Genomic DNA, 15,236 nt, shown 5'->3' on the forward strand with positions numbered 1-15,236 from the left:
CTGGGAGGCCCAAAGAAATAGACAAAGTCTGGCTTATAGAGGGGTTACCTTATTTATATATGCCATCCCCAGCCTGCCCAGCATTACGATGCACTATTATACTCTCAATACAAAAACTACAGTGTAAGTACAATAATCTTTCTGGACTGATTAAGAAGATATGTCTGACAGTACATGCCAGACTTATGTCATAAACTTTATTCTATCGCTATACTGAAAAGCAGGAAAATTAAAGAGACTGTTAGCTCATTAAATATTAAGTTACTGCTTTTACTTTGATATTTTTCAAGAGAAAAAAATGTCCTTTTTGGCCTTCTGACTGCCCCACTTACACCAACAAAAAACAAAGAGGATTCAACATCACCACCATAAGCACTACTCAAAAAAATGGTTAAGAGGAAATTTTTGCAGGTTTTGGCTTAACACAAACCCTTACAATGCCTGTAAATAAGTAAACATTTCAGCAATCATTTTACTGTAACAATAAAGGCTCAGAAAGGTGAGAAACCAACTGTTTCAGGATGGGCTGTACAAAATCACATAGCAAAGCTTTCTGATCCTAAGCCTAACTCTCTATCCATACATCCATCTGGAAGGTACTGAGGCCAGTACTAGGCACAGGGGATCTAGAGGCTAAGCAAGGTGATGCACAGCCTAAGTCAGCAATTCCAGTAAAGTAAGGGAAGTTTCACAATAGGGAGCAAACAGCGAGGGGTACCAATTAGGGCTGGGAGTTTAGGAGATCTCAGATCTGAAGATGAATAGGAGTTAGTCAGGCCACAGAGAGGCAGGGGGATTTCTTCCTGTATGAATCTGTAAGAAGGTCCAAGGCCTTGTGTAATACTAAAAGAAATCTCACTTAATAACTTTAAAAATTCCTTTTTCTAGCCTTCTCTACTACAGGTGTTAAGAAGGAATCCTAAAACAATCAGTTGTGTAATAACTTGTTGTATAATAACTTTGCTTCTCTAATTATAGTTTTCCCTTTTTACTTTAAGCTAGCAGAAGCCCAAATTAAAATCCCCAAGAGAAACTTCATTACTGCCATAGCAACCTTGCTGTTCCTTCATTGCTTCTGCCTGACTCAGTCAAGAAGCTCATTTGTGGTGAAATAATCAAATTACCAGGGATCAAGTTTATTTTGTGCAACCAGCAAAACATAGCCGAGGTCTCATTTAAACATTAAGCAATCAATGTTAAGTCGCATGTCTTAAGGGCTCAAAAACACCTTTATACAGATCTCTGGGTTCACAAATCCAGTCAAAAAAGCTTATGCTTAAACCCTTTACCTTTTCCTGAATATAGTGGGCCACATCCTCTTGGGTATGACAAATTACTTGGGGATTAATGTGTAAACTCTACTACAGTCCTAGGGAATGGTTTACAGAACCTTCCAAGTCCAACTGTCTAAAGGAATCTACCTCTAAAAACATGCTCCATTGGTTTTTTGTTTGTTTTGCACTAGGTTAATTTAAAGTGGAAATTTTAACCTTTTTAAAATAGGTTTTTTGTTTTTTTTAAACACATCATTCTTTCAGCATAGCTGGCCATTAGGCAGCAAAGGTTTAGAGACTCGTGGGATCATGGAAAGCTCTTGTATCTGAATGGTGCCCTGAAAAAGGATAACTCCGGGGAGGAGGCTGGCAAAGTGGAAGGCAATTTTCCAGGATTACAGTACTCTGAGTACTTCTGCTTTGTAAAGAAAGCAAAAGACCCTGTGTTCTGCCAAAGGATGAAGAGGGGGGGATAAGAGTAGAGAAATCAGGGTTCCACCTTGTCACTAGGGGTGTTCATAGAACATGGACCCTTTCTGACAGTGTCAGAGAGAAATCTAGACCTGGAAAGCATGGTAGAGGTCATCTCCAGAGGACAAAAAGCCAAATGCCTTCAGGGTTCAAGCAGGTAAACACACATATCTGAGCAAAGGGTCACATGTATAGTAGGGACTGGTGGAGACTGTGGCAATGCCTCCAGCCCTGACTAAAGGCATTTCAATTCACCTTTTAAAAAACTTCGTAATCTAGTGGGAGCTGGCCTGAAGGATGACAATGTGAGACCTCAGATGATCCTACACTCTCATTTTACAGGGAGGGAACCTACAACAATTTGAGCATTGTTATTACTACTACTAGACACCATTGTTGGCACTGTAGATGTATTAACTCATTTAATCCTCACACAACTCTATAAGAAGTTACTACTGTTGACCCCATTTTAGAGGTAAGGAAACTGAGTCTCAAAGAGGTTACATAATTTGTCCAAGATTACAAAACTACTGTTTGGGTGAGTTAAAATTCTAAGCCAGGCAGCCTGGCCCTTATCTGCTCCACTTCACTGAACCTTCCCTGAATGTGTGACTCTGCACACTTGGCTTACAGTCAGTCAGGTTAGCTTTCCCTGGGCCTGATGAATGGGTGCTCTAGTCTCAGGACTTTATCACTAGACCACAAATGTTGGAGTCAAGGAATGCAGACAAGAGAGGTCATTTAGCTCCTAGGCTTGATAAAGGCTTGTCTCTAAGAGATAGAGGCCCACATAAAAAGCTTCTCAGCTAAGTAAAAAGTTTAAAAGGAGAGAGAACACAGACTGGTAATCCTAGCCCCCTGCTCATACGCATTACAATGTCTTCTTTCAGTAGGGGAATACACTTAGTTTTTTGGCATAAAACCAAATGCTTTCTATATTTACAGCTACCAAAACCAATTCTGAGCTCTCAAAAAGCAAGACCCAGTTCCTCTTCCAGAGCAGTGGGAAATCGCTTACTGAGCTGGCTAAACTAATAAAGATCCTGGGAACACTGCCCTTCCCAGTTCTCCACCCCTCCTGACTCATCACCTCCATTCTACTCCTCCAGCCTGGCACATCTCTGGTTTAAATAGGAAAGGGTGGGATCAAAGGGTGGAGTCCATGTTACCTGGTCTCCCAACACTAAATCCACCGTTGCTTATCTTGTAATCAGTCTGGCTTGCAAACCATGGAGTCTTAAGATCAGGCTAGATCAGGCCAGGCCAACAACAGAAAAAGTGATTTAGTGGGAACCTGGGGCAGAACTAACTCATAGCTTTACCCTTTGCTAGTCATCTAGCTCCGAGGCATGGCAGGTACCAAGGCTCTGAGTCCTCCCTGCAGACATGTTCATTTCAGAGCATTTTGGAAGTTTACTTGTAGATCAGTACAGGAACAGTGGCACATTCTGAGCTGCTTTTCCCTGCCAGCCCTTCTTTGAGGTTTCTAGAAGATTCACCTCATCAATTCTGGAGACCTTTAGTGCATAGCCAGCCTTAAACTGTTTCTACAGGTTGCCTCTCTTTTGGCCTTAGTCTCAGTCCCTTTAGTCAAGAACAGTCCCTTTCAAGCAGCCCCATGCAGACACAGAACAGAGGCTGAGTGTCTCTTTTGGTTCAAAATTAGTGTAAATATACAAGTGTAAAATACAAGTGTTCACAATAAAAAGTAGTTAATCCCAAAGGGAAGTGACAAGTGCTAGGTACACTGAAACATCTACGAATGAAACATTCTCAATTCCCCCAGTTAAAAACCTAAGTCTCTCTAAGAGGACAAACCACAGTCTTACACCCTTCAGCAGAGTGATCAGAATTGAGGAAGGACTTGATGGACCACCACCTAGTGGTACTTCAAAGTGACACAGCAGCTCACTAAATTCTTTTCTTCCACTCCTGCTCCACCAGCAGGCAACAAGGGCCGGCTTGAAGTTGCGCCCCGCCGTGGGAACACAGGGGTCTGCATGCGACCTTCGCCGAACGCCCTTTGCTCTGGCATGGATCCTTGCAGACAATGGCGCTAGCGTGGCTGCAGTGCCCCAGAAGACCATGAGTTCCTCAAGGGCAAAGATTGCCTTATTCACATTCAATACATGATTGCTGATGAGTATTTATGGAAGACTTAGCTATATTCTAGGCATATGGTGCTGGATATTTCAGGCTACAGTGATGAGCAAATTTGCAAATTCCAACATTGCAGTTGTTAAAAACAAATGTGGGGACTTTCGGAGAAGATGGCGGCTTAGTAAGACGCGCAGATCTTAGTTTCTCCTCCAGGACAGCTACTAGGGGAGTAGAAATGATACAGAACAGCTCCCAAAGCCACAACAGAGATAAAAAAAGACAGCGTACCCCATCCTGGAACGGCTGGCTGGCTGAGAGAACCTGCTCTGGTGAGATCGCCGAGGGGCGCGGGCTTCACCGGGCGGGGCGGCAAGCGGCCGGAGTCACTCCCTTCCCCCTCCCCGGGCCGGCTGGGAGAATTGGACAGGCGGTCCCCTCAAACCGCGGTGGCTGGCGCCCACACCACGCGCGGCCCCCCGGACCAACTGAGAGAATTGGATCGGAAATCCCCAGGCCACGGAGAACGGCGACGGGGGGGGGGGGGCCCCTTCCAAACCTGTGACTCCCCGGGAACGTGCACTCTCCCGGGCGGGCCGCTGCGGGTGGCGCTCTCCCGCCAAGCTTAGCGCCCCGGCCCAACTAGGAAATTCGGACGGGCGCTTTCCCGGGCTGCGGCGGCCAGCGACCCTCCCCGCGTTGGGACCCCGGGCCGGCTGGCACTCTTCCAAGCCGCTTCGGCTAGCGAACCTCCCGGACGGCGAGAGTTTTCCAAAGTTAAAGGACCCACAGCACCTTTTACTGGTGGGACCCGCAGACAAACGTGTGCCACGAGCACCACCTACTGGGCAGGATAAGAAAAACAGAACCAGAGATTTCACGGAAAAATCTTACAACCTTGTTGGGTACGACACCCAGGGAAATCTGACTAAATGCCCAGACGCCAGCAGCAGAAGATAACTGTCCACGCTCAGAAGATTGAGAATATGGCCCAGTCAAAGGAACAAACCAATAGTTCAAATGAGATACAAGAGCTGAGACAACTAATGCTGAATATACGAACAGAAATGGAAAACCTCTTCAAAAATGAAATCGATAAATTGAGGGAGGACATGAAGAGGACATGGGCTGAACATAAAGAAGAAACAGAAAAACTGAAAAAACAAATCACAGAACTTATGGAAGTGAAGGATAAAGTAGAAAAGATGGAAAAAACAATGGATACCTACAATGATAGATTTAAAGAGACAGAAGATAGAATTAGTGATTTGGAGGATGGAACATCTGAATTCCAAAAAGAAACAGAAACTATCGGGAAAAGAATGGAAAAATTTGAACAGGGTATCAGGGAACTCAAGGACAATATGAACCGCACAAATATACGTGTTGTGGGTGTCCCAGAAGGAGAAGAGAAGGGAAAAGGAGGAGAAAAACTAATGGAAGAAATTATCACTGAAATTTCCCAACTCTTATGAAAGACCTAAAATTACAGATCCAAGAAGTGCAGCGCACCCCAAAGAGATTAGACCCAAATAGGCGTTCTCCAAGACACTTACTAGTTAGAAGGTCAGAGGTCAAAGAGAAAGAGAGGATCTTGAAAGCAGCGAGAGAAAAACAAACCATCACATACAAGGGAAACCCAATAAGACTATGTGTAGATTTCTCAGCAGAAACCATGGAAGCTAGAAGACAGTGGGATGATATATTTAAATTACTAAAAGAGAAAAACTGCCAACCAAGACTCCTATATCCAGCAAAATTATCCTTCAAAAATGAGGGAGAAATTAAAACATTCTCAGACAAAAAGTCACTGAGAGAATTTGTGACCAAGAGACCAGCTCTGCAAGAAATACTAAAGGGAGCACTAGAGTCAGATACAAAAAGACAGAAGAGAGGTATGGAGAAGAGTGTAGAAAGAAGGAAAATCAGATATGATATATATAATACAAAAGGCAAAATGTTAGAGGAAAATATTATCCAAACAGTAATAACACTAAATGTCAATGGACTGAATTCCCCAATCAAAAGACATAGATTGGCAGAATGGATTAAAAAACAGGATCCTTCTATATGCTGTCTACAGGAAACACATCTTAGACCCAAAGATAAACATAGGTTGAAAGTGAAAGGTTGGGAAAAGATATTTCATGCAAATAACAACCAGAAAAGAGCAGGAGTGGCTACACTAATATCCAACAAATTAGACTTCAAATGTAAAGCAGTTAAAAGAGACAAAGAAGGACACTATATACTAATAAAAGGAACAATTAAACAAGAAGACATAACAATCATAAATATTTACGCACCGAACCAGAATGCCCCAAAATACGTGAGGAATACACTGCAAACACTGAAAAGGGAAATAGACTCATATACCATAATAGCTGGAGACTTCAATTCACCACTCTCATCAATGGACAGAACATCTAGACAGAGGATCAATAAAGAAATAGAGAATCTGAATATTACTATAAATGAGCTAGACTTAACAGACATTTATAGGACATTACACCCCACAACAGCAGGATACACCTTTTTCTCAAGTGCTCATGGATCATTCTCAAAGATAGACCATATGCTGGGTCACAAAGCAAGTCTTAACAAATTTAAAAAGACTGAAATCATACACAACACTTTCTCGGATCATAAAGGAATGAAGTTGGAAATCAATAATAGGCGGAGTGCCAGAAAATTCACAAATACGTGGAGGCTCAACAACACACTCCTAAACAACGACTGGGTCAAAGAAGAAATTGCAAGAGAAATTAGCAAATACCTCGAGGCGAATGAAAATGAAAACACAACATATCAAAACTTATGGGACGCAGCAAAGGCAGTGCTAAGAGGGAAATTTATTGCCCTAAATGCCTATATCAGAAAAGAAGAAAAGGCAAAAATTCAGGAATTAACTATCCATTTGGAAGAACTGGAGAAAGAACAGCAAACGAATCCCAAAGCAAGCAAAAGGAAAGAAATAACAAAGATTAGAGCAGAAATAAATGAAATTGAAAACATGAAAACAATAGAGAAAATCAATAAGACCAGAAGTTGGTTCTATGAGAAAATCAATAAGATTGATGGGCCCTTAGCAAGATTGACAAGAAGAAGAAGAGAGAGGATGCAAATAAATAAGATCAGAAATGGAAGAGGAGACATAACTACTGACTTCACAGAAATAAAGGAGGTAATAACAGGATACTATGAACAACTTTACGCTAATAAATACAACAATTTAGAGGAAATGGACGGGTTCCTGGAAAGACATGAACAACCAACTTTCACTCAAGAAGAAATAGATGACCTCAACAAACCAATCACAAGTAAAGAAATTGAATCAGTCATTCAAAAGCTTCCTAAAAAGTCCAGGACCAGACGGCTTCACATGTGAATTCTATCAAACATTCCAGAAAGAATTAGTACCAACTCTCCTCAAACTCTTCAAAAAAATCGAAGCGGAGGGAAAACTACCTAATTCATTCTATGAAGCCAACATCACCCTCATACCAAAACCAGGCAAAGATATTACAAAAAAAGAAAACTACAGGCCAATCTCTCTAATGAATATAGATGCAAAAATCCTCAATAAAATTCTAGCAAATCGTATCCAACAACACATTAAAAGAATTATACATCATGACCAAGTAGGATTCCTCCCAGGTATGCAAGGATGGTTCAACATAAGAAAATCAATTAATGTAATACACCATATCAACAAATCAAAGCAGAAAAATCACATGATCATCTCAATTGATGCAGAGAAGGCATTTGACAAGATTCAACATCCTTTCCTGTTGAAAACACTTCAAAGGATAGGAATACAAGGGAACTTCCTTAAAATGATAGAGGGAATATATGAAAAACCCACAGCTAATATCATCCTCAATGGGGAAAAATTAAAAACTTTCCCCCTAAGATCAGGAACAAGACAAGGATGTCCACTATCACCACTATTATTCAACATTGTGTTGGAGGTTCTAGCCAGAGCAATTAGACAAGAAAAAGAAATACAAGGCATCAAAATTGGAAAGGAAGAAGTAAAACTATCACTGTTTGCAGACGATATGATACTATATGTCGAAAACCCGGAAAAATCCACAACAAAACTACTAGAGCTAATAAATGAGTACAGCAAAGTAGCAGGTTACAAGATCAACATTCAAAAATCTGTAGCATTTCTATACACTAGCAATGAACAAGTGGAGGGGGAAATCAAGAAACGAATCCCATTTACAATTTCAACTAAAAGAATAAAATACCTAGGAATAAATTTAACTAAAGAGACAAAAAACCTATATAAAGAAAACTACAAAAAACTGCTAAAAGAAATCACAGAAGACCTAAATAGATGGAAGGGCATACCGTGTTCATGGGTGGGAAGACTAAATATAGTTAAGATGTCAATCCTACCTAAATTGATTTACAGATTCAATGCAATACCAATCAAAATCCCAACAACTTATTTTTCAGAATTAGAAAAACCAATAAGCAAATTTATCTGGAAGGGCGGGGTGCCCCGAATTGCTAAAAACATCTTGAGGAAAAAAAACGAAGCTGGAGGTCTCGCGCTGCCTGACTTTAAGGCAAATTATGAAGCCACAGTGGTCAAAACAGCATGGTATTGGCATAAAGATAGATATATCGACCAATGGAATTGAATAGAGTGCTCAGATATAGACCCTCTCATCTATGGACATTTGATCTTTGATAAGGCAGTCAAGCCAACTCACCTGGGACAGAACAGTCTCTTCAACAAATGGTGCCTAGAGAACTGGATATCCATATGCAAAAGAATGAAAGAAGACCCATCTCTCACACCCTACACAAAAGTTAACTCAAAATGGATCAAAGATCTAAACATTAGGTCTAAGACCATAAAACAGTTAGAGGAAAATGTAGGGAGATATCTTATGAATCTTACAATTGGAGGTGGTTTTATGGACCTTAAACCTAAAGCAAGAGCACTGAAGAAGGAAATAAATAAATGGGAACTCCTCAAAATTAAACACTTTTGTGCATCAAAGAACTTCATCAAGAAAGTAGAAAGACAGCCTACACAATGGGAATCAATATTTGGAAACGACATATCAGATAAAGGTCTAGTATCCAGAATTTATAATGAGATTGTTCAACTCAACAACAAAAAGACAACCAACCCAATTACAAAATGGGAAAAAGACTTGAATAGACACCTCTCAGAGGAGGAAATACAAATGGCCAAAAGGCACATGAAGAGATGCTCAATGTCCCTGGCCATTAGAGAAATGCAAATCAAAACCACAATGAGATATCATCTCACACCCACCAGAATGGCCATTATCAACAAAACAGAAAATGACAAGTGCTGGAGAGGATGCGGAGAAAGAGGCACACTTATCCACTGTTGGTGGGAATGTCAAATGGTGCAACCACTGTGGAAGGCAGTTTGGCGGTTCCTCAAAAAGCTGAATATAGAATTGCCATACGACCCAGCAATACCATTGCTGGGAATCTACTCAAAGGAAGTAAGGGCAAAAACTCAAACGGACATTTGCACACCAATGTTTATAGCAGCGTTATTTACAATTGCAAAGAGATGGAAACAGCCAAAATGTCCATCAACAGACGAGTGGCTAAACAAACTGTGGTATATACATACGATGGAATATTATGCAGCTTTAAGACAGGATAAACTTATGAAGCATGTAATAACATGGATGGGCCTAGAGAAAGAGAACATTATGCTGAGTGAGTCTAGCCAAAAACTAAAAGACAAATACTGTATGGTCCCAATGATGTGAATCGACACTCGAGAATAAACTTGGAATATGTCATTGGTAACAGAGTTCAGCAGGAGTTAGAAACAGGGTAAGATAATGGGTAATTGGAGCTGATGGGATACAGACTGTGCTACATGACTAGATACAAAAACTCAAAAATGGACAGCACAATAATACCTAATTGTAAAGTAATCATGTTAAAACACTGAATGAAGCTGCATCCGAGCTATAGGTTTTTGTTTTGTTTTGTTTTGTTTTGTTTTGTTCTTACTATTATTACTTTTATTTTTTTTCTCTATATTAACATTCTATATCTTTTTCGGTTATATTGCTAGTTCATCTAAACCGATGCAAATGTACTAAGAAACGATGATCATGCATCTATGTGATGATGTTAAGAATTACTGATTGCATATGTAGAATGGTATGGTTTCTAAAAAAAATGGACAGCACAATACTACCTAATTGTAATGTAATTATGTTAAAACACCGAATGAAGCTGCATCTGAGCTATAGTTGTTTTTTTTTCTTATATATTTTTGTATTTTTCATTTTTATTTTTTCTCTATATTATCATTTTATTTCTTTTTCTGTTGTCTTGCTATTTCTTATTCTAAATCGATGCATATGTACTAAGAAATGATGAGCATACATCTATGTGATGATATTAAGAATTACTGATTGCATATGTAGAATGGAATGATTTCTAAATGTTGTGTTAGTTAATTTTTTTTAATTAATAAAAAAAAAATTCTTTTGTTCCACTGGGATTTAGACAGAAGCCTTTTCCAAAAGTTTCAAAGTTCTCATTTTAAATGACCTACTCTTGCTAATACAAGCAGACCAAAAACACAAGTTAGGGGTTTAAAAGTTTTGGATTTCTCCCAGTTTAATAAAAATGCTGACAGGCATTTCTGGAATAGGGCCCAGGAACCCTGAGTCTTTATCTGCTCCACTGATAATGGCGATCAGGGACAGTGTAGCCAGGCACCTTTCCAAAGGGCTAGGAGACTTACATCAAGACTTTTCATCATTCCTGAGAATGGGGTTTTGGGAGACTCACAAGACAATTCCACTAGCTGGACCAGTCACACTAGCTGAGCCATTTAAAGAAGCTAAAACATGCCACCTAGGGACCATCTGTCTGAGAAACAGATTCAGGAGAACTACCTGGGAAGTAGAGATTCTGGGCCTGTGGGAGTCTTGTGAGACTTACAATGGAGGGTAAGAGGCCAGCAGATAGCCACTCGGCCAGGAAAGAGCAATTCCAGTTGTCAGATCTTGAGAAGAGATAGCTTAGAGGTTCCCCTTACCCTGGGGTTGCTCTCCTTTTGCACATGGAGAAAGAGACAAGAGTAGCAGGCTAACCTGGAGTCATGTGATGGGTCAGACAGAAAGCCACAATGAAGCGTATGCCCCATACAAGCATCTAAGTGCAACACCCTCTCTCTGGTGTGGTTGTACGGATTACTCCAAAATAACCCACTTGTCTTTATATTTTATATTCATTATGCTTAGGAGCTATTACCACATAGTTTACTGCTATCTGTGCTCTGACACAAAACGACATAAAAAAAATTGTAGTATTTTCAATATCCAGTCAACTTGGACTTGAGTGCCTTTGATCTATCTAAGATGAATGAGGTAGAAGATAATGAAATGGAAGGAAACCAAATTGGTTTCTCACACAGTATGTCTGCTCCTTGGAGACAGGCTTATTGCACTAAATTAGGAAATCTGAAGCCAGGAGAGGCACTTTGCTTTCTCCCACAGCAAAGGAAGAGACAAGCTGGGGGCCTGAACAAGGTTACATGAACCACAGTAACTTCAAGGATGGGCCACTTCCACCAGACAGCTCAGCCTAGTTTGGTGAGAGTAGCTGAGTAGAACCAAAAGAGGAGATTGCTTAGGGACCCAGGGCAGAGGGCAGGAATGGGTTGCAAGGAAGACTGGGAAGAAAGATGAATATAGATAAAAGGATCACCAAGCACAACACCCCTCCACAGCTGGCCTCTGTAGGCTGTAGGAAGTAGAAACAGCAAAGATTTAGAGTTAAACAGAACTGACCCTGGTATTACCAGCAGTGTGGCCGTGGGAAAGTCACTTAACCTCTTTGAGCTCCAGCTGTCATCTCTATAATGGGGCAGATTATAATACTTATTTCATAGGAATATTGTGAAGATTAACTTCTGTATTTGGCAGTGTTAACTGGAAAGACTATATAGATGTAAGTTAGCATCTGTACAGTAAAGGGTTGATAGAGCAGGCCTGAGGCTGCTATGTTTAGATGGACCCACTTGCAAGGTTGGCCCTTTACTGGCACCTGGGAACTTGGCTCTCAGAGTGTTCCTAATCAACAGTTCATTGATAAGAGTGGTTCGGTGTATCTTTGCTGTTTGTGCAAACTATATGGTTTATGATGAATACTGGTTTCCTTCTAAGAGTCTGGAATTTTGGCAAGTGCTAAGCAGAAGGTGCTTATGTGACCACCCCCAGTAAAATCCTTGGGCCATTAGAAATGGGTTTCTTTGAGCAGAAACACCACATAAATGTTGCTGCATTTTCACTGCTATAATAAATCTTAGACATCAGTACAACTATATGCTGAATTCTGTGAGTCCTTCTAGCAAATTTCCAAATGGGGCAATGATCTTGAAAACCCTGATACAGCACCAATATTATATACCTGTACCTGGCATGTGCCCATAAAGACCCTAAGCCATCTCAAGGTCTGATGTCACCACCTGGCTAGAAGCAAGGTAACAAATAAGACCAGGCCAGTAACCCCCAAAAAACTCCAATCCCTAGAAGAGGGAAGTAGTAGGAGAGAGAGGACTAATATTTATCAAAAGCCCTCTAGGAGCCAGTTGGTGTGCTAGGCGCTCTATCTTTAGTATTTCATTTCTTCATCATCACAACATTATCATCCCCATTTTATAAATGAAGACATTTAGGTTGAAGAGAGACTGAATAATCTGCTGAGGTCACACAGGTAACCAGAAAGGAGCTAAGATTCTGGCCTAATGGTATCCAGCTGCACAGCCCATACTGCCTGCTGAGTTGTTGCTATCTCAGGCTCTGGCCTATCAAATTGCTTGGCTTGCTCCACACATCACTCTGCCAAGCAAGTTATGAAAAGTTTTCTACAAAGCTAGAACAGGAAGAGAAATGGGGTCTCTTAGACCAAATGATTCTTACCGTCTGTGTTTTTCAGAGCACCATAACACACATCTCATCCAACCCTCACCATGTCCTGGACTGTCTGGGAAATGTCCTCCTTTTTCAGACAGGGTAACAGGGCTAGAGATGGCCTGGTGATTAGGACTAGAGCCAAGATCTCCTTATACATTTCCCAGTACCTGGCACATAGGAAGATCTTGGTAAATACCTGCTGGCTAGATGAAGGATGACTAAATAAATACAAAGTTAAGAGTGGGTTCAACAGATGTTCAAATAAATTTAGTAGATGAAATGCTGGTGACCGATGAAGGGGTGAGGTAAGGGGTATGGTATGTATGAATTTTTTTCTGTCTTCTTTTTATTGCTTTTTCTGAATTGATGCAGATGTTCTAAGAAATGATCATGATGAATATACAACTATGTAATGATAGTGTGAGTTATTGATTATATAACAAGAATGGAATGATCACATGATAAGAATGTTCATGTTTGAATGTGGTTATGTATCATAAATAAAAAAATTAATTAATTAAAAAAAGGGAGGGGTAAGGGGTATGGTATGTATGAATTTTTTTTCTGTTGTCTTTTTATTTCTTTTTCTGAATTGATGCAAATGTTCTAAGAAATGATCATGATGATGAATATGCAACTATGTGATGATTTTTTGAATTACTGATTATATATGTAGAATGGAATGATCATATGTTAAGAATGTTTGTGTTTCTTTGTCATTTTTTTTAATTAAAAAAAAAAAAGTGGGTTCAATAGGATATCAGAGATTCAGTTTTTGACACATTATCTTTTAAATTGTTTCATCTATCAAACACCTGCGTGGTACTGACCAGTCAACAAAAAATTCCAAGTAGCCTTCATTTGGTTTCTCCAGCTTTGGTGTCCCCATTTCTGCTTTCACTCCCACCAAGATGTCCGTGTGGCCCTACAGACAGATAAAAGAAGGGTCCTCACTCAGGACACACAACCAAGCACACCATCTCCCTCCTCTTCCAGGCATACACCCCTGAGGGGCCCCTCTCTGGAGCAGTGTGGGAAAGTGGCCCAATGCAGAAGTGAGCGTCTTTCAGATCTGGAAAGAAGCCGTCTCTGAATATGGCTCAGATTTCCTTGGGAGCTATTTGCCCTCCCAAAGCCCAGAGGGACCTGCACATGGTCACTTAAGACTACCTACTCCTCCACCTGGGTATGGCCCCTGTACTCACCAGTTTGACCCTGGCAGACCCACTGGTGTTGGACACGACGTCAGTTTCTACTTCAACACATCGGTAGTCCTCACAGCCACGGCCATCCACGCGGAGGTCTTCCTGAGTGCAACAACCACAATCCTAAGGCTGTGGTACTAGACCAAGAGCAGACTCCTGAAATGATCCACTCTTTTTTCATTCCCTGGGATATATGCAGTACAACATCTCCTTTTCTCTTGGTAGATTATATGAAATTCTACCCCCATAGCTAACAACAATAATATTTAACATGAAAAAGCAGAGATTCAGAGAAATTAAGCAACTTGTCTAAGGTCCTAAGTGCAAAAGTAAGTTTCTATTTCAGGTCTGTATGACCGTGAAATCCATACTACACATCACTATCTAGACTAGGCACACAAAACGTGAACAAGAGACAAAAGTCGACTTCCGGGTCAAGATGGCGGCTTAACAACATGTGCATTTTAGTTCGTCCTCCAGAACAACTACTAAATAACCAGAAACAGTACAGAACAGCTCCCGGAGCCACGATAGTGACCGGACACACAGCGTACCCCAGTCTGGACCAGCTGGACCAGCTGCAAGCGCCCCCAGAACCGTGAGTTCCCAAAGCTGCCGTGGCCAGAGCCCCTCCCCCACAGGCCGCTTCCCAGAGGGGAAAGGAAAGGACTTTACCAGCAGCAGGGACTGGGCACAATCAAATGCCAATTGTGGAACTAATTAACAAATTCTGACTACTAAAAATAGGCCACCAGCTTAGGTGAACCTGATCAAAGTGGAGGTTGCTCATTTTCGCCCTGGTGCCAAGGGGGCAGGATTGACAGAAAAAGGGGGGGAAAAAAGACGGAAACAGAGGTTTTTGTGGCTGTGTATCTATAAAGGCTTGACTGCCTCTGGATACAGTGGCAGGACTTTTCAGGCTGCAACTGCCCCAGGCATAGGCAAAAGTGAGCTCTTTTGGCGGCTTATCTGGAGCTTGTTGTTTCCCTAGGGGAGGGGTGAAGCCCCACCCAGGTGGAATCCCTCCATCAAGGAATTCAGACACCAGTGCTTGGTAATTTGAAGCCATTAAAACTAGCCTAAAACCTCTCCTCTGTCTCCACCACAGCCCCAGCAGGGAGAGTCTGCCAAAGTTAAGGTACCGCATCATCTTATGCTGGTGGGAACTGCAGTCAGACAAGCGCCACATACTGGGCAGGATAAGAAAAACAGAGTCCAGAGACTTCACAGGAAAGTCTTTC

At 41.2% G+C, this 15,236-nt stretch overlaps 1 protein-coding gene across 2 annotated transcripts in view; it reads right to left on the bottom strand.

Moving 5' to 3' along the window:
• Positions 1–15,236, bottom strand: part of EXOSC7 (exosome component 7) — a 46,148-nt gene that overhangs the window by 17,390 nt on the left and 13,522 nt on the right. For both annotated transcript variants that reach the window (XM_077129584.1, XM_077129583.1), the window contains exons 2-3: positions 13,996–14,097; positions 13,621–13,715 (exon numbers count right to left, since the gene is read on the bottom strand). In XM_077129584.1, coding sequence (XP_076985699.1) covers positions 13,621–13,715; positions 13,996–14,097 — 197 coding nt within the window. The remainder of the gene's footprint in view (positions 1–13,620; positions 13,716–13,995; positions 14,098–15,236) is intronic.

This window comes from Tamandua tetradactyla, chromosome 15, assembly GCF_023851605.1.
Source record: "Tamandua tetradactyla isolate mTamTet1 chromosome 15, mTamTet1.pri, whole genome shotgun sequence".
Lineage (NCBI taxonomy): Eukaryota > Metazoa > Chordata > Mammalia > Pilosa > Myrmecophagidae > Tamandua > Tamandua tetradactyla.